Genomic DNA, 22,948 nt, shown 5'->3' on the forward strand with positions numbered 1-22,948 from the left:
GAGTGACTCCATTTTGAGTCTGCTATAGCTTCTTTGATATGTCCAATGAGTGACTATTGAGGGAATGAAGCACTTTTGTTCCAACCCTGTTCTTCCAAATGCATGTAACAAAATACTCGTCACATATTACTGAATTCATTTTTTTCCTGTTTGATTACTCCTTGAGGGTCACAATAATTTAATAAATGCCTTTTGTCTCAGAGTAGTTCAGTTGGACGCTAGTCTCTGTGGAATCTAGACAAGGTGTGTGTGTGTGTGTGTGTGTATGTATGTGTGTGTGCCAGTCTTAGGGTTTGAATTCAGAGCCTAGGCACTGTTCCTTAGCGTTTTTTTTTTTCCCCACCTAAAGCTGGTGTTCTACCACTTGAGCCACAGCTCCACTTCAAGCTTTTTGCTGGTTAGTGTGAAATAAAAATCTCCTGGACTTTACTGCCTGGGCTGGCTTCAAACAGTGATCCTCATATCTAAGCTTACTGAGTAGCTAGGAATATAGGTGTGGGCCATTGGTATCTGGCCTTTACTCTGTTCTTGTAGACCAACAATATATTTTTGCCAGGTGCTGTGGCTCACGCCTATGAGGGGTTCCTGTGCTACAGGCAAGTCACTATCCATCCAGACACATCTTCTAGATTACCCCAGAGGGCTGTTGATGGTGGGATGACTCAAGGGAGACTCTTTCACCAGGTGCCTGAGGGGAAACCGTTTCTGGTGCTACCACTCCCGGCCTCTGGGTCAGAAAGGTGCTGGAGGCTGGAGAAATTACCTAAGCAGAGGATCCTGAGCCCTAAAGATAAGATAATTGATACGGGGAGGATGAAGTAAGAAAAACTTAAAAGATTTAGGAGACAGAATAATATGAAAAGTATGACCAGAGTGCTTAAAATATTGAACGATAACTGAATAAAAATATTCATATTGGATAAAACGAGTATACTTATTTGCCAAATTTGGAGCGCCTAGGTTGAGGGAACTCCCGTCTGAACTGTGAACAAAGGAAGCTAAGGCCACAGAGGTACTTTTTTCAGAGAGGAAAACAAAAACCAACACCCATAACCCAGGGCATTGATTATCCCTGTGAAACAATAAGTGGGCAAAAACAAGAGATGATACGTATTTTCATAGAATTATAAAGGAACTACGTGTGGCTACCCAAAGGAGTCGGGTTCCACCTAAAATAAGGAGAGGAGCAAAGAGGTGGGCACTCGGGTCGTTTGTAACTTGGGACCCCTGCGGGCAGTAGATCCGAGGCTGCTTTAGAAAGTTTCCTATTTCTAAAATGAACCGCAGTTGCACGAAAAGCATCCTGAGTTCACTACGAAGGAGTAAAGCTTGCACAGCAGGCAAGCAAAGGTGGGGGAGTGGAACCCCAAACAACCTAAATTCCTCTCACTGTCAGAGGAAAAAGGAAAAGTCTGAACATCTTCCGTGGGAGTAGGTCCTGATAAGAGGTGCGGGGCCTTGGCCTCCCTCCCCCTCGCTGGGGCCCCGGAAGGTAAAAGCAACGTGCTTCCGTGCAGGTGTCCCTAGCGCCGGCCCCGCCCGACGGGCCGAGCCCGGCAGTCCTGCTCCGGGGAGATCGCAACTCAGGCCGGGCTCTGGGAGAGAAAAGAGCACCGGCAGCGGCCGGGCGCTGCGCTCACCATTGTGTAGGCGCAGACAGCGGAAGAACCCGACTAGCTGCGAGGCGTTAAAGAGTCCCTCTTTGTTCATCCCCGGCCGCGGACGCAGGCCGCCGTGTTCTTCCGCGCGGGCCGCATAGTCCCCGCCCCTCCGCGGCCCTGGAGCGTTGCCATTCGGCCCCGGAGTGGCTCCGCGCTCCCAGAATGCACTGGCAGTCCGCGGGAAACCAAAATGGCGAAGGGCTGTAGCGAAGTGGTCTGTGTTTAAGGCCGGTGTGAGAACGTTCGCTCGTCTCCCTCCCCACCGACCTCGGATTGTGCCTGCGTATGTGCGGGGCTCCCGGTGGGGCGGTGCCGGGTCAGGACTCGGACTCGCCAGAGAAGCGCCCTCGGGGCCGAGAGTGGTTGTGTTTTCCTGTATGAAGCGGTTGGCACCACTGAAGTGACCGAATGAGGTGAGGGACCGCGGCCCCGGGCCGAGTCTTCCGCAGGAGGCCGTGGAGGAGGAGAAAGGACGCCAGTGTACCGGGGAAAGATGGAGGACTGAGGTGGGGTGGGTGCTCTCGTGTGTGGGCGCCGTGGCGGTTGTACATTCGTTGAAAGAAGGGGTGGGTAGGAGTCGTCCGTCTGTAGACGGTTGGACAAAACGGGGACTACAGGGAGGTGCCGGGCTGCTCGGGGAGCTGGTCAATCGTTGAGACGGGGAAGCTCTTGTGTGGAGGGCAGGAAGGAACCTGGGGGCGGGAGTCGGCTGCTGGGGTAGGCTGAACCCGGTGACGAGGGGATGGGGAAGCGAAGGGAGGAGCCGCCAGGAAATGGGGGCTGAGGGAGATGCGGGGAAGCCTAGTGGAGGGGCTGCCGGAGACCATAGGGGGTCGCTAAGGGAAGTAGCTTTGGAAAACCGAAGGGTGCTGGGAGTGGAGGAAGGGAGTCTAGTGGACCGGCTGCAGAGGCCCCAAGGATAAGGGGGACACTGAAGAGCTTAGAAGGCTTAAAGGGAACTGCGTGTGTGTGTGTGGGGGGGGGACAGGTACCATATATTTGGAGCGCTTCCCCCTCACAAATCTGAGGAGTGCTCCCTAAGTCTGATTTGCGCCCCCAAATCTGAGACATTTCTTCTGTTCAACTTAATTCTAATTCATATCCTCTTCCAAATTTATCATTTGTATTGTATTCATTTTTATAACCTCATTGTGAGATTGGTTTTAGGGATTTTCACAATTTAGCCAAGATTTCTTAACATAATATTTAGTTAATGCCAGAACTCTTGCAATCTGGTGTCCTTGGTTACTAGATTTTTCTTTGGAAGCCATTAGCGGGAGCAGATGGATTTATGGGGGGGGGGGGGTTGGAAGGGGGAGTGTGATTTGAGCACTAGTGAGGATTCGTGAACAATGGGAAAAGAACTGCGGAATGTTTAACTTCGATTAAAGGTAGAAACTATGTAATACTAACTCAAATATGAAAACCTAGGTAGACTTGTGCATAATATATAGAAAAGCACCATATGAGGTCAGTACAGAGCTAGGAATATGTAAATAGTGTCTGATTTAATTTGACTTCAGTTGCTCCAGTAGTACTTTCTCCTTCAGATTGCTTCTGTGTGACTCTCCTGTATACTGCCTTGTCTACAAACTGGTGTCTATTTTTTCATTTTCTTTTGAAGAAAAAAATTTTTTAAAGCAGCGAGTTGCAAAAATAGTTACATTTAAAAGCATTTATTGTAGACAAAATAAAATATACTTAAATTTTTAAGTGACCTTTTAAGAGGTTGGACAGTGCTTTGAATGGAACCATTTTGTTTAAGGCTTTGAGGTGCCCAGTAGCTGGAGCAAGGAAAGAGCTGATTTTAAATTTCTTGGCGTAGAGCATTATATTGAGAATGTAATTTGCACTCCCAAGTATTTGCAGTGAAGCCTGAGAAAAATAGTGTTTTTTTTTTTTTTTGGAAAAAATGTCCCAAGTATTTGAATTAAGAATGCACCTAGGGCTGGGAAGGTGGCTTACTGGTAGAGTGCTTACCAAGCATATATGAAGCCCTGGGTTTGATTCCTCAGTATTACATAAACAGAAAAAGCTGAAGTGGCACTGTGGCTCAAGTGGTAGCATGTCTGCCTTGAGCAAAAGAAGTTCAGGACAGTGTCTAGGCCCTGAGTTCAAGCACCAGAACTGGAAGGAAAAAAAAAAGAATGCACTTATTTCCTGATACTGAATATTTATAATATTAATGGGCAATAATTATGAAATTATGGTTATTAGGATGAAATTCACCATTCTTGAACTTGAGATAAACAACCTGGTTAAACAATTTTTTTCTAGATGGCACAGATTTAATAGTTCTTTAAGTTATACATTTTGTTTCAATTCTCTGTTCAAAATTTTATTACATGTATTCGGTTTAAGATCATTGACTCTGATATGAATTGTAAACTTTTCATTAGGCTTTTGTATTCAGGTCTTGGTTCTTGAATGCCTGAGGGGTTTTCCCTGAGCTGCTTTTGCTGAAGGCTAGCACTCTACCACTTGAGCCACATCTGTACTTCCTGCTTTTTTGGTGATTAATTGGAGAAGAGTCATTCAGACTTTTCTGCCTGGGCTGGCTTTGAACCATGATCCTCAGATTTCAGCCTCCTGAGTAGCTAGGAGGATTACAGGTGTGAGCCACCAGTACTTGGCTTTCATTAGGTTTTTTCCTCTCCCTCCCTCCCTTCCTCCCTCCCTCCCTCCCTCCCTCCCTCCCTTCCTCCCTCCCTCCCTCCCTCCCTCCCTCCCTCCCTTCCTTTCTCATCCTGGGACTAAATTGAAAACTCAAGGCCTGGGATTTGACCCTGAGTCTCTTTGTGCTCAAGGCTACCATTCTACTAGACACTTGAGCTATAGATCAACTTTGGCTTTAGACACTTGAGCCACAGTGCCACTTGCGGCTTTTCCTGAGTAGTAAGAGGCTCATGGACTTTCTGCCCAGGCTGAGTTCAGACAATTCTCAGGTCTCAGCCTCAGTAGATAGGATACAGGTGTGAGACACCAGTGTCCACAGTGTCCAGCTTATTTTGCCTTTTTTTTTTTTTTTTGCCATTTTGGAGTGTGAATTCAGGGCCTGAGCACTGTCCCTGGTTTCTTTTTGCTATGAGGCTAGCACTCTGCCACTTGAGCCACAGCACCACTTCTGGCCGTTTTCTGTATATATGGTGCTGGGGAATTGAACCCAGGGCTTCATGCATGCTAGGCAAGCACCCTTGCCAGTAGGCCATATTCCCAGCCCTTATTTTGCTTTTTTTTTTTTGGCCAGTCCTGGGGCGTGGACTCAGGGCCTGAGCACTGTCCCTGGCTTCTTCTTGCTCAAGGCTAGCACTCTGCCACTTGAGCCACAGCACCACTTCTGGCCATTTTCTGTATATGTGGTGCTGGGGAATCGAACCCAGGGCCTCATGTATACGTGGCAAGCACTCTTTCCACTAGGCCATATCCCCAGCCCCCTTATTTTGCTTTTACAAAAACGTTTAAAAAATATTTTGGTCGATCATGGAGCTTGAAATCTGGGCCTGGGAACTGTCCTAGAGCTCTTCGTCTCAAGGCTAGCACTCTACCACCACTTGAGCCGCAGTGCCACTAACAGTTTTCTGGTGGTTAATTGGAGATGACAGTTTCAGGGAATTCTTACCTGGGCTGGCCTTGAACAGCTATCCTCAGATCTCAGCCTCCTGAGGAGCTAGGATTACAGGCGTGAGATGCCCTGCTTCTTATTTTGTTTTTCAAAAGATAATTTGACCTCTGGGTCTTGTGCTCTTTCTCTAATGGTATTTTGCTGATTAACTGGAGATAGTCTCAGATTTTTCTCTTGAATACCTAGGATTATTATTTTTTTTTTTGGCCAGTCCTGGGCCTTGGACTCAGGGCCGGAGCACTGTCCCTGGCTTCCTTTTTGCTCAAGTCTAGCACTCTGCCACTTGAGCCACAGCGCCACTTCTGGCCATTTTCTGTATATGTGGTGCTGGGGAATCGAACCCAGGGCCTCATGTATACGAGGCAAGCTCTCTTGCCACTAGGCCATATCCCCAGCCCCTACCTAGGATTATTGACATGAGCCTTAAGTGAGTGCTACAGCACCAAGCTTTTATTTTTTTTTTTTTTGGCTAGTCCTGGGCCTTGGACTCAGGGCTTGAGCACCATCCCTGGCTTCTTCCCGCTCAAGGCTAGCACTCTGCCACCTGAGCCACAGCGCCCCTTCTGGCCGCTTTCCATATATGTGGTGCTGGGGAATCGAACCGAGAGTTTCATGTGTAGGAGGCAAGCACTCTTGCCACTAGGCCATATTCCCAGCCCCTTTCTTTTCTTTTCTTTTCTTTTTTTTTTTTTTTGGCAGTCCTGGGGCTTGAACTCAGGGCCTGGGCACTGTCCCTTAGCTTCTTTTGTTCATGGCTAGCACTCTACCACTTGAGCCACAGTGCTACTTGCAGCCTTTTCTGTTTATGTGACACTGAGGAATTGAACTAGCCAGGCACTGGTCTCTTATACTTGTAATAGTACTAGCTACTTAGGAGGCGGAGATCTCAGGATTGCAGATTGAAAGAAGCCTGGGCAAGAAAGTCTTTGAGACAATCATGGTTTGAAGCAAGCCTGGGCAGGAAAGTCTTTGAGACTCTTACCTCCAATTAGCCACCAGAAAAATGAGAAGTGGCACTGTGGCTCAAAGTAGTAGAGTGCTAAGCCTTGAGCAAAAAGAACTCAGGGTTAGCTCCCAGGTCCTGTGTTCCAGTCTGGCACCCTCCCCCGCCCTGCAAAAAAAAAAAAAAGGTTAGAAACCTCAGTGGTACTTTATAACATTCTGCTTCCTAGTAACACAACACACCCAAAAAACGTATGTTAAGAATGTTAGTTTACTTTGGTATTAAAAAGTACTTTTTTTTTGGCCAGTCCTGGGGCTTGAACTCAGGTCCTGTGCACTGTCCCTGAGCTTCTTTTGCTCAAGGCAAGCCCACATGAGCCACAACATCACTTCCAGCTTTTTTCTGTTTATGTGGTGCTGAGGAATCGAACCCAGGGCTTCATGCATGCTAGGTAAGCACTCTACCATTAAGCCACATTCCCAGCCCCAACTACTAATTTTGAATTTGGCTTATTCTTGCTTTTCTAAAAGCCGGAGGCTAGCTACTTGGCTTTTTGTGATCTCTATTATTTTAATGTTGGCTTTAAATATTTTATATTTAATATCAAAATATGTAATATTTTAATGGTTTTTTTTTTTTTTGGCCAGTTCTGGGCAGTTCAGGGCCTGAGCACTGTCCCTGGCTTCTTTTTGCTCAAGGCTAGCATTCTTCCACTTGAGCCACAGCGCAAGATCTTTAGATCTCTTTCAATTTTAAAGGAAAAAGTACTGGATATAGTAGTTTTGATTGGCATTTACTTTGTTTCCGGGCTTGAAACATTAGTGCATGCTCTCCTGGCCTCTAGGGTTTCTAATGTTGAAGGATTTGCTTCTTTAAGTAACTTGGTTCCATCTTAAAGATTTCAGCATTCTTTGTACTTTTGGCAATTTAACTCTAATGTGAAATGGAGAGTTTTTGCTCTGGTTCCAAGTGCTCGTTGATTTCTTTTTTTTCTTTTTGGCCAGTCCTGGGCTTTGGACTCAGGGCCTGAGCACTGTCCCTGGCTTCTTCCCGCTCAAGGCTAGCACTCTGCCACTTGAGCCACAGCACCGCTTCTGGCCGTTTTCTGTATATGTGGTGCTGGGGAATCGAACCTAGGGCCTCGTGTATCCGAGGCAGGCACTCTTGCCACTAGGCTATATCCCCAGCCCCGCTTGTTGATTTCTTTGCTTAAATTTGGGGACTTTTCTGTTACAATTTCATTGAATAAATTTTCTGTGTTTTTTTTTGGGGGGGAGGGGTATATTTCTGCTTCTACACTAAAGGTATATAGGTTGCTTGTTCTCATTGTCTCTGCTGTACTAGGGCTTGAACTCAGGGTTTCAGGCTCTTATTTGGCTTCTTGTTCAAGGCTGGACCTCTATCACTTGAGTCACACTTCTGCTTCCACCTTTTTGCTGGTTAATTGGAGATAAGTCTTAGACTTGGCTGCCTGGATTGGGTCTGGGTAGCTATCCTTAGATCTCAGCCCCCTGAGTAGCTACAATATTAGGTGAACTATAAGCATCCAGTTCATTTGGTCTCTTAATTGTGTCCCAGAAGTCTTGGATGTTTGTTTGTTTGTTTGTTTGTTTGTTTTTTGGCCAGTCCTGGGCCTTGGACTCAGGGCCTGAGCACTGTCCCTGGCTTCTTCCCGCTCAAGGCTAGCACTCTGCCACTTGAGCCACAGCGCCGCTTCTGGCCGTTTTCTGTATATGTGGTGCTGGGGAATCGAACCTAGGGCCTCATGTATCCGAGGCAGGCACTCTTGCCACTAGGCTATATCCCCAGCCCCAGTCTTGGATGTTTGATTTCCTGGTTGTTTGTTGTTTTTTCCTTCTTTTTTGCTATTTGAATTTTTATAATGCCCCAACTTTATCTTCAACTCTTGATTGTCTTTCTTCTACTTGGTCTAGTCTATCGATGACACTTTGCATTAATTTTTTTTTCCCTAGTCTTGGGGCTTGGACTCAGAGCCTGGGTACTGTCTTTGAGCCTCTCTGTGCTCAAAGGCTAGCACTCTACCACTTGAGCCACAGTGTCACTTCCATCCAGCCTTTTCTGTTTTTATGGTACTGAGGAATCGAACCAAGGGCATGATTCATGCATGATAGGCAACCACTCCACCACTAAGCCACATTACCAGCCCTTCATAGAGTTTTAAATGTGATTTAATGAGCTTTTCCTTTCCAATATCCCCCTCTCCTCTAAGCTTTCTTTTTTGCTGAATTTCTCACCTGAGTTGGTGTCCTTATCCTCTAGTTTTTTTTTTTTGGGGTGGGGGGGGTGTGGGGGAGGTTGGTTGTAGCGCTTGAACTTCGGGCCTAGGAGATGTCCTAGAGCTTTTTCACTCTAGGCTAGCACTCTACCACTTTGAGCCACAGCACCACTTCATTTTTCTGGGGGTTAATTGTATATAAGAGTTTTATGGACATTCCTGCCCAACCTCCATCCTCAGATCTCAGCTTCCTATGTAGCTAGGATTATAGTACAAGAGCCACTGGAGCCCAAGCTCTTTTCTAGGTTTAAATTTGACCTCTCTCCTTCATCTGTTTATTTGAATCCTCCTTGAAGATATTGGTAAGTTAAAAAATATCTTTTAACTCTTAGGTATTTCTATCATATCAGTGTTTAGACCTAGTTATTGAGGCATGAACTTGGACGAGTCATATTGTTTTTCTTTTCATATTTATTATTTCTGTTGTGATTTGCATGCTTTTTGGGATGACTGTCTCCTGTTTTTTTTTTTTGCATTTCACTGTTACATTTCCTTACCTCAACTGTATTCTAGTCAGTTTCACTTCCTTCATCATACTCCCCACCCCCCACCCCAAATCCCCCTAAGGTTTCCTTTTTTAATTTTCTTTCTTTCTTTTTTTTAATTAGTCATGGGGCTTGAACTCAGGGTCTGGGCACTGTCCCTGAGCTCTTTAGCTCAAGGTTAGTACTTTACCACTTTGAGCCACAGAGCCATTTCCAGTTTTCTGGTGGTTAATTGGAGATGAGTCCCACGGACTTTCCTGCCTGGGCTGGCTTTGAACCGTGATCCTGAGATCTCAGCCTCCTGAATATAAGTTAGGATTACAGGCATGAGCCAGCAGTGCCCTGTCCTTATTTCATTTTCATAATTACAAATAATTATTTCAAAATATTCAACCTACTTGTCATTTCCAGCAAAACTCTCCCACAAAATCTGTACCCACCAACAGAATATCTATGCTGCCTCATGGATGACTTGGAATGTACTACAAAGTAACTCAACTTCTTTTTTTTTGGCCAGTCCTGGAGCTTGAACTCAGGGCCTGAGCACTGTCCCTGGCTTCTTTTTGCTCAAGGCAAGGACTCTCCCACTTGTGCCACAACGCTACTCTGGCTTTTTTTTAATATATGTGGTGCTGAGGAATCAAACCCAGGGTTTCATTTTATGTATGCAAGGCAAGCACTTTACCACGTCCCTTAGTATGTATGTCTTTTAGGTCTAGCTCCCATGTATTAATGAATACATATATCTTGGTTTTTTTATTTGCTTTGCTAAGTTGTCCTCTAGTTGCATTTGTTTCCTTGCAAATGACATTCCAATTTGTGTATTTTATTTATTTTTATTGTTTGTGGGGCTTTAACTCGGCCTAGGCACTGTCTCTGAGCTCTTTTGTTCATGGCTAGTGCTCTACCACTTTGAGCCATAGCTCTACTTCTGGTTTTCTGGTGGTTAATTCAAGATTAGTCTCACAGACTTTCCTGCCCAGTCTAGCTTTGAGCTGTAATCCTCAGATCTCACTCAGCCTCTTGAATAGCTAGGATTACAGGCCTGAGCCATCAATGCTTTGTTTTCCTTATGACCATTAATATTCCATCATATATTATATGTAGCATAGACACACAAACAAATGTACACACATCATTGTTGGGTTGTTGTTGGGTACCTTAGTTGATTCCATTGTTTGGCTAGTGTGCTGTTTTTTTTTTTGGGGGGGAGGTGTGTTTAGCAACACATCTCTTCAGGATTTAAACCTTAGTACCATTGAGAAAGGAGAAAAGAAACTACCCTAATGGCAGTGGCATAAAAGAAACCAGATAGAGTAATACAACTAAAAGCAGTTGAAACCTACTACTACACTACCAGTAAGGAGGAAAGAAAATGACAAGAATAATGTAGAATAACTGTACAGTTATAAATTAAAGTAAGGTTCGGCATGGTAATATATACCTATAATTCCAGTTATTCAGGAGGTAGAGACTGTGAATATTATGTTTGTGGCCAGCCTGAGCAAAAAGTTTATGAGATCCTCACCCAACTCAACCAGCAATCTAGGTGTGATGATGTGTTTCTGTCAGTGGGAGGCCTTAGGTAGTAGGAAGTGGGCTCCAAGCACAAAACAAGACACTATCTGAAAATTACCCTAAAGCAAGAAGGACGTGGGGGTATGGCACAAGTGATAGCAAATTACCAAATGTGAGACCCTGACTGCTAACTTTAGAAGTATTAGAGGAAGCAGAGGTGAGAGGGTGCCCAAATGAACCAAAAACTCTTGTAAATAAAATCAGGTGGAATTATGAAGAGGAATTAAAAACATAAATATAAAATATTATTAAAATATGGTAAATTAGTACTAACAATACTGAAACATGGTGGAAAAAAGTTGAAAAATGATAAAAGTATTGGAGAAGTTCCTTTCTGGATCCTTTACTATTGGAATCTGTAACGGATGTGTGTGTGTCGACAGTGAGTCCTGGCTAGAGTCTGTTATTTTTAGTTTTTAGTGTTCAGGCTGGTGCTGTTAAGAAGGATGCAGTGTCAGCTTCAGGGCTCTGTTCACTTTAGAAGTGCTCTTTGCGTGCTAGGAATTGCTGTTTGCTCCAGTGAGCTTTGTGGCCTGTGTGCTGCTCAGATTCCAGCTTATTCCAGAGGGCCCCTGTTTGTACACCAGGGCAGCAAATATCCAAGCCATGGAGAGTGGGAGATGCAAACTGCACTGAGACCTGCACTGGAGGTGGTGAGCCATGGGGACCTGGTGCTTTGCCTGCTTGTGTCAGGCCTGTCACATTGTTTCTTGCCGTAAATCACCCTGAGGAAGGTAGGAAGCAGGAATAATCAAGATCTTCATGATTTGGTCTCAGAGCTCACTATCCTAGCCTGCAGCAAACCACATGCTTCAATGAAGCACAGCTCTCCAGAAGCTGAGCACTGTGCTGCTGATCACTAGGCTTGGACCTCTTAATTTTTATAGGAACTGTCAAGCTATGAAGCTCACTCTTGTTACAGAGGACATGATCACCAACCATGACAACTTCCATAGTCCAAACCCTGCGGTTTAAACTTTAAAGCAGGTCAGTGTCTAATCCATGTCCTTTCCACAAATGCCTCTAGTGACCAAGCACTGTGGCAGGTTGTCCCTAGGCTCCCTGCCTTGGGAGTATTCTTCTTTTCAGGTTACCATAGTAGCTCGGTCTCAAATGATAGGCCCTCTCAAAGAACTGTGAGATAGCAACTTCTTCTCCAGGGTCAAACAGCCATACTGTAGTCTTTGTCAGACCTGCTGGATTTAAAGATTTCAAAAACTGTAGGCTTATTTTGCTTGTAGAATTGCCAGTCTCGGGGCTGGGGATATGGCCTAGTGGCAAGAGTGCTTGCCTCGTATACAAGAAGCCCTGGGTTCGATTCCCCAGCACCACATATACAGAAAATGGGCAGAAGTGGGGCTGTGGCTCAAGTGGCAGAGTGCTAGCCTTGAGCAAAAGGAAGCCAGGGACAGTGCTCAGGCCCTGAGTCCAAGGCCCAGGACTGGCAAAAACAAAACAAAAAAAAAACAAACAAGAATTGCCAGTCTCTTGTGAACAGGGCTGCCTAACTTACCTTGTTTGTAGTAATACCTTTGTGTCTCCACCTACTTTTAGTCCTGTCAAGGTCATTTTAGGTCAAGTTGGAGAAAATGAATATAGATTGTTCTTTCTTTTCCTTTTTTTGGCCAGTCCTGGGGCTTGAACTTGGCTCAGTGATTGTCCCTGAGCTTCTTTTTGCTCAAGGCTAGCACTCTGCCAGTTGAGCCACAGCACCACTTCTGGCCGTTTTCTATATATGTGGTGCTGAGGAATCGAACCCCAGGCTTCATGTATAGGAGGCAAGCACTCTTGCAACTAGGCCATATTCCCAGCCCTGGATATCTTTTTTTTTTTTTTTTTTTTGGCCAGTCCTGGGGCTTGGACTCAGGGCCTGAGCACCCGTCCCTGGCTTCTTTTTGCTCAAGGCTAGCACTCTGCCACTTGAGCCACAGCGCCACTTCTGGCCATTTTCTGTATATGTGGTGCTGGGGAATCGAACCCAGGGCCTCATGTATATGAGGCAGGCACTCTTGCCACTAGGCCATATCCCCAGCCCAGCCCTGGATATCTTTTTTTTTTTTTGGCCAGTCCTGGGCCTTGGACTCAGGGCCTGAGCACTGTCCCTGGCTTCTTCCCGCTCAAGGCTAGCACTCTGCCACTTGAGCCACAGCGCCGCTTCTGGCCGTTTTCTGTATATGTGGTGCTGGGGAATCGAACCTAGGGCCTCGTGTATCCGAGGCAGGCACTCTTGCCACTAGGCTATATCCCCAGCCCTGGATATCTTTAAAATATTAAAACCACTCATTAAACACTAGTAGCTCCTTAACAACAAGTACTATTTTATAAATTTGACTATTTAAGGTATGTCAATTTTGTAATTCTGTAAAAGTTGTCCTTTTTTTTTTTTTTTTGGCGAGTCCTGGGGCTTGAAGTCTGGTCTGGGCACTGTCCCTGAGCTTTTGCTCAAGGTTAGGATAGCACTTTACCAACCACTTATGCTATTTCTGACCTTTTCTGTGTATGTGGTACTAAGGAATGGAACCCAGGGCTTCATGCATGCTAAGCAAATGCTCTACCACTAAGCCACATTCCCAGCCCAGTGGTTGTCCATTTTTTGTCTGGCTGGTTTCACTTAGCATAGTTTCTTCAAGGCTTTGTATTGTAGCTTGCTACAGGGTTTCTTTCTTTCTTTTTCCTGATTTTTTTTTTTTTTTTTTTTTTTTTTTTTTTTTTGCTAGTCCTGGGGCTTGAACTCAGGGCGTGAGCACTGTCCCTGGCTTCTTTTTGCTCAAGGCTAGCACTCTACCACTTGAGCCATAGCGCCACTTTTGGCTTTTTCTAAATATGTAGTGCTGTGGAATTGAACCCAGGGCTTCATGTATACAAGGCACACAGTCTACCACTAGGCCATATTCCCAGCCTTGTTACAGGGTTTCTAATAATTTATTTTTAGGTTTCTTTAACTTTTTTGTATTAAAACTTTTTCTTTTTCTAACTAAGCTTTCATGTTATATTGGGATTATTGTGTATATAGTTTGTCGTATGTTTTTACTTTATTAATCTATATAAGTTATGGGTAAGAGGATATATTGTTAATTTCTACAGGTTTGCAACATATTCCAGTTAAGCTCACTCCCTGCCTTCTTCTTCCCTTCCCAAAATAGTCTTAGTAGTTTTAACATTGTTTTATTTTCTCAGTTGCAAACAATCCACTTCAAGCATATTGGTGCTCTTTCAGTTTCTGTTGTCATTGTATGTTTACTTAGTAAAACAACTTATATCAGAACAGTGAAACAGAATACTTTGTTATATTTCAAGGTAATTGGGTTGGAGTTGTGAGTAACATTTAGGCTCTTATTACTTCCCAAAACTGAAAAGAGAATTTATGTAGGTAGCATTATGCTATTTTGTGTAGAATAAACTTGTATGTAAGTTACACTTATTTTGTTATTTCAAGTGTTTTATTCATATACAATTACTTGTCTTTGGGTTTGTTGAAGTAGAAACACACCATTCTGATATCTTTGCTTAAAACTCAATATTCTTTTTGATTGAAATACTTCATTTGACTGAAATTTTGTGAAACTTGTCTTAAATTTTTTCCAATTTTTTTCTAAAGATTAAATTTAGTAGTGATTCCCTGTATAGCAGTATATTTACTATTGTAAATCTACCCATCTACTGCCTTCCAAAGTATTAACTATCTTAGCTGTGTTATAATCAAGAGATTAAGGTTTAAATAACTTTTTTGTTTCGTGCCAGTACTGGAGCTGGAACTCTGGGCCTGGCTTCTGTCCCTGAGGTCTTTTGCTCAAAACTAGTGCTCTACCACGTGAGTCACAACTACACTTCAGGCATTTTTGTGGATAATTGGCAATAAGAGTTCTCTTGAACTTTTCCTGCCCACGCTGGCCTTGAACCCTGATCATCAGATCTCAGTCTCTTGAGTAGCTAGGATTCTAGGAATGAGCTATCAGTACCTGGCCTAATTCTTTTTCTTTATGGAAATACAGTCATGAGATTCAAGACATCCTTTCCTCAAAATTGTGGTCTGCCCGCCTCAGTTCACAGCTGTTGACAGCTGGTGAAATATGTTATAGTGGACTTTTGCTGAATTGTAGTAATGAAGGAGTATTGAGAATTGTTATTATTTGTTTTAAACTTATTTGGAGAGTATCTATGTCTTGAGCTACTTGTTACATTTCCTTCAAGTTAATGTGTTTAATGGACTAAAATATTTGATTAACGTGTCCAATATGTCATTGGTATACGTTCTCTAAATCTTATATTTGGTCTTGTATTCTCCAGAGACTCTACAGGAGCAGGTAATTCACTGGTCCACAAGCGGTCTCCTTTTCGTCGAAACCAAAAGACCCCAGCATCCTTGACCAAGCTGTCTTTACAGGATGGACATAAAGCCAAAAAGCCAGCATGTAAATTTGAAGAGGGTCAGGATGTCCTAGCTAGATGGTCAGATGGCTTATTTTATCTTGGAACTATCAAAAAGGCAAGTTATATTTTGTTGTTATTGTAGTAAATGATTTTCAATTTAACCTTGTGTTTATATGTTTAAGAAATTATCAAATTCCTCTGTATTGCAGATAAACATATTGAAACAGAGCTGCTTCATCATATTTGAAGACAGTTCTAAATCCTGGGTTCTCTGGAAGGACATTCAAACAGGCAGGTGCTACTATTTCTCTTGAACATGTTTTATGCTAAATTTTGAGTTTGCAATTTATCATCTTTTGTTGTTGGCTGTTGAATACATTGCACTGAGGGGCCTGCCCAGTGAATGCTCCACCTCATATGTTATACTAGTGAACTGTAGTTGATCTTTTTTCACTCTACACTAATACTATCCTTAGAATTATGGGTTGATATTAGCTCTGTGGAATAGTATTTGCCTAGAAAGTATGAACATCTGGGTTCGATACTTGGTACCATACAAAAAGAAAAAAAAAACACCTATCCTTAGAATTATTAAGGATCACTTGTTGGTTATTTTACTTTTTGTAGTGTCAGGAAAGTAGCACACTTGTAGTTGATATAGAAGAGAACAAGTAAATTGGAGAACTGCATTATGGTAGATCAATGGTAATAGTTGGTGTTTTTCCTCCATAAGAAACTTGCAAATTCTTTCTCTATCTCTCTTAACTTATTAAATTTAGAGTAATTTTAACTTGTAATATACTCAAAGTTTACATAAATTTGGGAAAGATGAAGTAATCATGTTAGTAAAAAAAGTGGCACAAAATTTATATCATTTAGTCCATCACACAAGTTTGAAAGTTTTTTTTTTTTTTCCCTAGTCCTGGGGCTTGAACTGGGCACTGTCCTTAAGCTTCTTTTATTCAAAGTTAGCACTCTACCACTTGAGCCACAGCTCCACTTCCAGCCTTTACTGAGGAATTGAACCCTGGGCTTCATGAAAGGTTAACAGCCTAGTATTTTTTGTTGTATTGTTTTTTTCTGTGAAATGACATACTTGCATTACTGGTGGCAATATAACTTCCTATTAACTGTTATATTAAATGTTTACAACATACTGTTTATTCAATAAGCATACTTACAGCTTTTTTTTTTGCGCGGGGGTCGGGGGGGTTCTGGTCATGTGGCTTGAACTCAGGGCCTGTGCACTATCCCTCTTCAGCTCAGGGATATTGCTGTACTACTTTGAGCCCCAGCACCAGTTCGGTTCTGGAGTTTTATTGGAGATTAGTCTCATGGATTTTCTTGCCTGGGCTGGCTTTGAGCCACGATCCTCAGATCTCAGCCTCTTGAGTAGCTAGGATTACAGGTGTGAGCCACCAGCACCTGACTAGCATTTTTTTTTTATTTATAAGAAAAATTCGGGGGCTGGGGATATGGCCTAGTGGCTAGAGTGCTTGCCTCCTATACATGAAGCCCTGGGCTCGATTCCCCAGCACCACATACATAGAAAATGGCCAGAAGTGGCGCTGTGGCTCAAGTGGCAGAGTGCTAGCCTTGAGGAAAAAGAAGCCAGGGAAGGTGCTCAGGCCCTGAGTCCAAGGCCCAGGAATGGCAAAAAAAAAAAGAAAAAAAAAAAAAAAAAGAAAAAGAAAAAAGAAAAATTCAAGAAGATTAAAATAAATGAAAAAAGTGTTTACTATAACTTTATTTAATTTTTTATTTTATCTTATTCTTTTTTGGGGGGTGTTGGTGGCTCATGCCTTTAATCTTACTACTCAGGAAATCTGATTAGTGAGATTTGAGAATAAATGTTCAAAGCCTGATCAAGCAGTCAAATCTTTCTCCAAATTTGGAGACTCTTTATCTCCAACTGACCAGCAAAATGCTGGAAGGTGAGCCATGGCTCAAGTGATAAGAGTGCCAAACAAGTGTGAAAAAGTTGAGTTGAGAGCACAAGGCCTGAAGTTCAAGCCCCCAAGTATTGCTTAGGAAAAAAAAGCAAATAACTTAAAAAAAAAATGTTCCTGAGGACTTTTTTTGGGGGGCAGTTGACTCATGGCCTAGACTCTGTCCCTGAGCCTCTTTGTGCTAAATGCTAGTACTTGCCACTTGAGCCACTATGCCACTTCCAGCTTTTAAGTGGTTAATTGGAGACAAGAATCTCAGGAGACCTTTCTGCCCTGGCTGGCTTTGAACCACAGTCCTCAGAGCTCAGCCTCCTAAGTAGCTAGGATTATAGGCGTGAGCCACCAGTGCCTGGCCAAATGGTCATTTTTTTGGTAACGTGTGTGTGTGTGCGCGCGCGCGCGTGCCTATGACCCTGTATATGTTTATATGTGTGTTTATAATTTAGACCTAATTTCCATATATGGGAGAAAGCATGTTTCCTTTGTCTCTGAGCCTGATTCATTTCAATTAACATAATTTTTCTAGATCTTTCCATTTCCTTGCAAATGACATACTTTTTGATGCATGAGAAAAATTTCATTGTGTATATTTATACTTACTATGTTTTGGGAACTAATTTAAAGTATTCCCTTTCACTAAAGCAGATTAAGTTATAAATTTAGACAGTCAAGCATCTTAAGTTAGAGACAATAAGAACAGATAAAGAGAAAACACATTTTGTGTACTGTATTTTGTCTTGTGAAACATTTTAATCTAGTTGACAAACATCCTTCTACCCACTGACCCTAAAAGTTGTATGAATTCATCGTTTTGTTTTTCCTTTTGCTTTTGTTGTTCTGTGGGTCATGGGGCTTGAACTCAGGGCCTGGGTACTGTCCCTGAGCTCTTTTTGCTCAAGACTAGCATTCTACCACTTTGAGTCAAAGCTCCACTTCTGGTTTTTGAGTAGTTAATTCGAGATAAGACTTTCCTCTCCCTGACTGGCTTTGAACTGTGATCCTTAGATCTCAGCCTCCTGAGTAGCTAGGATTATAGGTGTTAGTCACTGGTGCCCAATTTTTTTGGGAAAATTTTTATTAAAAGTAGTTGTTCAAAAATGTTTCAGTTCTTCATTACTGTTTAAAATATTCCAGGAGCCACTGGAAGTGGGGAAATGGTCTGTACAATATGTCAAGAAGAGTATTCAGAAGCTCCCAATGAAATGGTTATATGTGATAAGTGTGGCCAAGGTAATCATTAATTTTTTTAAAATATTGTAGCAAAGTTTTATTGTATACTGAATGCCCCTTTTGAAGATTTATGACTTCAAAAAATATACTTCAGATTATTAATTTGTAGCCATTATCCTGTTTTGTTTTGTTTTTTTTTGTTGTTGTTGTTGTTTTTGTTTTTTTTTGCCCGTCCTGGGCCTTGGACTCAGGGCCTGAGCACTGTCCCTGACTCTGCCCCTTGAGCCACAGCGCCACTTCTGGCCGTTTTCTATATATGTGGTGCTGGGGAATCGAACCCAGGGCCTCATGTATACAAGGCAAGCACTCTTGCTAGTAGGCCATATTCCCAGCCCTCATTATCCTGTTTATTAGTTGGGATATAGGAAACGGTAAACTCACTTGTGTTCTGGAAATCCTATTATTTATTAATACAATAGAATTTGCTTAATGCTCTTTTTTGATATTAAGGGTATCATCAGTTGTGTCATACACCTCATATTGATTCGAGTGTGATTGATTCAGATGAAAAATGGCTGTGTCGGCAGTGTGTTTTTGCAACAACAACAAAGGTATCTTGGTGGATAAATGGGATTTATAAGACATTTCCGTTGTAATGATTGGAAATAGAAAGTTTATGTGAATCGGATTAAGCATTCAGTCAGTGCTAGTTAGAATTATTTGATTAATGATCCTGAAGTAACTTGTTTTTTTTTTTTTTTCTTTCTAAACTTGGTATGGGAATTGGAAGTTATTTGAAAGACAACAAAATAAGTAGATTATCAATTAGTTTGTGATCTGATAGAAAAGTAGAATTTTTTCAGAAAAGTATCAAGACTTTTAAATTATGAAATTATAAATCATAGTGTTGTGTATAAATGTTTCACTTTCCCTCTTCAAACTAATTTTTTTCCTCTAATATATAGAGGGGTGGTGCGCTTAAGAAAGGACCAAATGCCAAAGCATTGCAAGTCATGAAGCAGACATTACCCTATAGTGTGGCAGACCTTGAATGGGATGCAGGCCATAAAACCAATGTCCAGCAGTGTTACTGTTATTGTGGAGGACCTGGAGAGTAAGTAGTTTTAATGCCCTTCAAATAACTTATTTGCTTATTATTTTTCATTATCTTTTTTTTTTTTTTGAGACAGGATCTTGAACTGGAGATCTGTTACTTCAGTCTCCTGAGTAGTGAGATTATAGGTATATACCACCTGTGCCAGCTTGTCTTAATATTCTTGCTGATTGTGGCATAAGAGCGATAAAGAATTCCAAATGTATTAGTAAAGAATACTAAAGTGAGAATATTACCATCATTTCATTAACACACAAAGAAACCTCTCATCTTGTTATTGCTTATGTCTATGTATTTAAAAGTCTTAAGGCTAGTTATTTGGGTCAATTAAAGTAAATAAATGGTTAAGGGCCCGTAATGTGGCTTAATCGTAGAGTGCTTGCCTAGCATGCATGAATGAAGCCCTTGATTCCTCAGTAGCACATAAGCAGAAAAAGCTTAAGTGGCACTGTGGCTCAAGTGGTAGAGCGCAAGCCTTGAGCAAAAGAAGCTCAGGGACAGTGCCCAGGCCCCGAGTTCATGCCTAGGACCGGCAGAAAAACAACCACAACTAATGGTTAATATCCATATACCTTATAAAATAAGCATAGAAAGCACTGACAATAGAGAGAGACTCACTGATATTTACTTTGTTTCATTGGATGAATGTAATTGTTCATTTTCGCATATTAAATGGAATTATAACTTTATACAACTACTTAATAATAAAAAAAACTGGTAAAGAGGGGCTGGGGATATGGCCTAGTGGCAAGAGTGCTTGCCTCGTATACATGAGGCCCTGGGTTCAATTCCCAAGCACCACATATACAGAAAATGGCCAGAAGTGGCGCTGTGGCAAAAAGAAGCCAGGGACAGTGCTCAGGCCCTGAGTCCAAGCCCCAGGACTGGCCAAAAACAAACAAACAAAAAAAACTGATAAAGAGAAAAGAATGTTAAAACAGATGAACCTAGAACAAAGCATGCTAAGTGAAGTAAGCCAAGTTCAGAGAATCGACTCATGTTCTCATGTGGATGCTAGATCTGATATACACTGGAACTTGGTAAATTATACAGGATTCTAGGCATTCACATACAGTGAAACCAAAGGTGGATATTCTTAGGGGAGAAACACAAAGGTGCAATGCCTATGTGCATTTGATAATATAAAATAGTATTTATTGAAATTAAACTTAAGGAAATGGAAATGAGATTTTTTCTTTGTTCTTTTTGTCTCGTTTGTTCATTTATCTGTCTTTAGAAGGGTAAGGGTATGGATATAGACAATATTACTGAAAATGAACTATACAACTTGTGGATGGAGATGGGTGGGGAAAATCTGTGAGAGAAGGGAAGGAGTGACCTTGTCCAAAAAGAAATGTACTGGATGTAACTGTAACCCCTCTGTACATCACTTTTATAAAAAGGACAAATAGATAAGTAAAAAACAAAAAACACAAGCAATTGGGGCTGGCAATGTGCTTGCCTAGCATGCATGAAGCCCTGGGTTTTGATTTCTCAATAGCACATATATAGAAAAAGGCCAGAAGTAGCACTGTGGCTCAAGTGGCAGAGTGCTAACCTTGAGCAAACAGAAGCCAGTGACAGTGCTCAAGCCCTGAGTCCACGCCCCAGGACTGGCAACAAAAACAAAACAAATAAACAAAAAATAGTAATTCTAACCTTTGCTTTTTTTTTTTTTTGTAGCTGGTATTTAAAAATGCTACAGTGCTGTAAATGTAAGCAGTGGTTTCATGAAGCTTGTGTGCAATGCCTTCAAAAGCCAATGCTATTTGGAGATAGGTAAGAAGAACATTGGGACTAAATTGATTTTTTTTTTGTGATAAATTTATAATTTGGTCGTTTTGTGGTTTTATGTTTCTAAAAATAGGTGTTGTTTTTCAGCTTGTTTTTTTTAGTGGTGGTAGAGCTTGAACACTGGGTCTAGGCACTGTCCTTGATCTCTTTACCTCAAGGCTAGGGCTCTGCCACTTTAGCCTCAGTTCTACTTCTGGTTTTCTGGTTATTAATTGGAGATAAGAGTCTCATGGACTTTCCTGCCATGTCTGGCTTTGAACCGTGATCCTCTGAGCTTTCTTGATCAAGGGTAGCACCCTTATCACTTGAGCCATAGCTACACTTCAGCTATACTTCTTTAGCTCTCTCTCTGTCTCTCTGTCTCTGTCTGGCTGTGTCTCTGTCTCTGTCTCTCTTTCTCTGGTTAATTGGAGATAAGAGTTTGATGGACTTTCTTGCCTGGGCTTGCTTTGAACCAAAATCTTCAGCTCTCGGCCTCCTTAATAACTGGAATTACAGGCAGGAGCTACCAATCATTTGTGAGTCATTGGTGCTATTGTTATATTGTTATTGGTGCTTTCTTTCCTTTTTTTTTTTGCCAGTTCTGAACTCAGGACTGAGCTCAGGGCCTGAGCACTGTCCCTGGCTTCTTTTTGCTCAAGGATAGCACTCTACCACTTGAGCCATGGCACCACTTCTGGCCTTTTCTGTTTATGTGCTACTGACCAGTGGAACCCAGAGCTTCATATATGCTAGGCAAGCACTCTACCACTAAGCCACATTCCCAGTCCTGGTGCTTTCCTTTCAAGAAAATCAATGAAACTGTATGATGGACAGTTGCATAAAAAATTCAAGATCTTGTTATGTACACAATTTGTACCTTAGATACAGAGAAGTTCTAAATGGGGACCTAATGTTCTTTCTAATACTACGATAGCCATGTGAGCTTTAGAAAGAAAAAAAGAATAGAAAATTTGATATTTAAAAATATAATTTCCAATCTTGTTTAATAAAAACATTACCTTTCTTTTCTTTCTTTCTTTTCATTTATTTATTTATTTTTGGTCAGCCATGGAGCTTGAACTCCAGGGCCTGAGCCCTGTCCCTGAGCTTTTTTGCCCAAAGCTAGTGCTCTGCCATTTAAGCCACAGTGCCACTTCCAGTTTTCTGGTGGTGAATTGGAGGTAAGAGTCTTTTGGAATTTCCTGCCCAGGCAGGCTTCAAACTGTCATTCTCAGATCTCAGCCTCCTCTGGTGCCCATAGCGTATTACTGTATTTTTCACTTTAGGAGTGTGTAACCTTATCTTCTTTGGACTTTTATCTTACCAAATTATTTTGAGTGTCAAATAAAATAACATATGTAGAAGCAGTCATCTTAATTCTTGGCAGATATGAGCCATTACTAAGCCATGAGTATATAGCAATCAGTGAGCTTCAGAGGTTTTTAATGGTTAAATAAATTCTCATTTCTCCAGATACAAGTTGTTTCATTATTTGTTATTTCAAAATAAATGCATAAATCACAGATAATGTCATAATTGAAATTACACCAGTGGTAGTATCTTCATTTGCTGATGGTACAATATAATTGTTAAATAGCTTACATTTTCTCTTGGTTACTCAGTATAAAACTTTTTCCTTTTTTCCTTAGGTTTTATACATTTATTTGTTCTGTCTGCAGTTCTGGACCCGAATACCTCAAACGTCTACCACTACAGTGGTAAGCAGGACAGCATTTCTGCTTTTAAAAAAAATTCTTCAGCCTACATTTACTGGGCATACATTAAAAATACTATTTTTTATACTTGCTTTATTTCTCTTATTTATTCTTGTCTTATTCCATTTTCACTAATGATTATCTTCTTTTATTGGTAACTTAGTAGCACTATCCATAATTGAATGGAGTAAATATAGCTTTCAGACATATTTTAGATCCTTAGTTCTTAGTCATGTTTTTAGTTCTTTTGTACCTTCAGAGTAGGTAC

General features: G+C 41.8%; 1 protein-coding gene across 3 annotated transcripts in view; it reads left to right on the top strand.

The window, feature by feature from the left end:
* The first annotated feature begins 1,791 nt into the window (after positions 1–1,791).
* Positions 1,792–22,948, top strand: part of Mtf2 (metal response element binding transcription factor 2) — a 47,805-nt gene continuing 26,648 nt past the window's right edge. Inside the window, exons 1-9 of one of the 3 annotated variants that reach the window (XM_048351983.1) lie at positions 1,837–2,074; positions 14,873–14,889; positions 14,970–15,071; positions 15,166–15,247; positions 18,040–18,135; positions 18,586–18,686; positions 19,041–19,189; positions 20,873–20,968; positions 22,615–22,683. In XM_048351983.1, the coding sequence (XP_048207940.1) occupies positions 18,060–18,135; positions 18,586–18,686; positions 19,041–19,189; positions 20,873–20,968; positions 22,615–22,683 (491 nt within the window). In that variant the 5' untranslated portion in view covers positions 1,837–2,074; positions 14,873–14,889; positions 14,970–15,071; positions 15,166–15,247; positions 18,040–18,059. Of the gene's footprint in view, positions 2,075–14,872; positions 15,072–15,165; positions 15,252–18,039; positions 18,136–18,585; positions 18,687–19,040; positions 19,190–20,872; positions 20,969–22,614; positions 22,684–22,948 lie in introns of those variants that run through there. The other 2 variants (XM_048351982.1, XM_048351984.1) reach the window with 2 other exon arrangements.

Source organism: Perognathus longimembris, chromosome 7 (genome assembly GCF_023159225.1).
Source record: "Perognathus longimembris pacificus isolate PPM17 chromosome 7, ASM2315922v1, whole genome shotgun sequence".
NCBI lineage: Eukaryota > Metazoa > Chordata > Mammalia > Rodentia > Heteromyidae > Perognathus > Perognathus longimembris.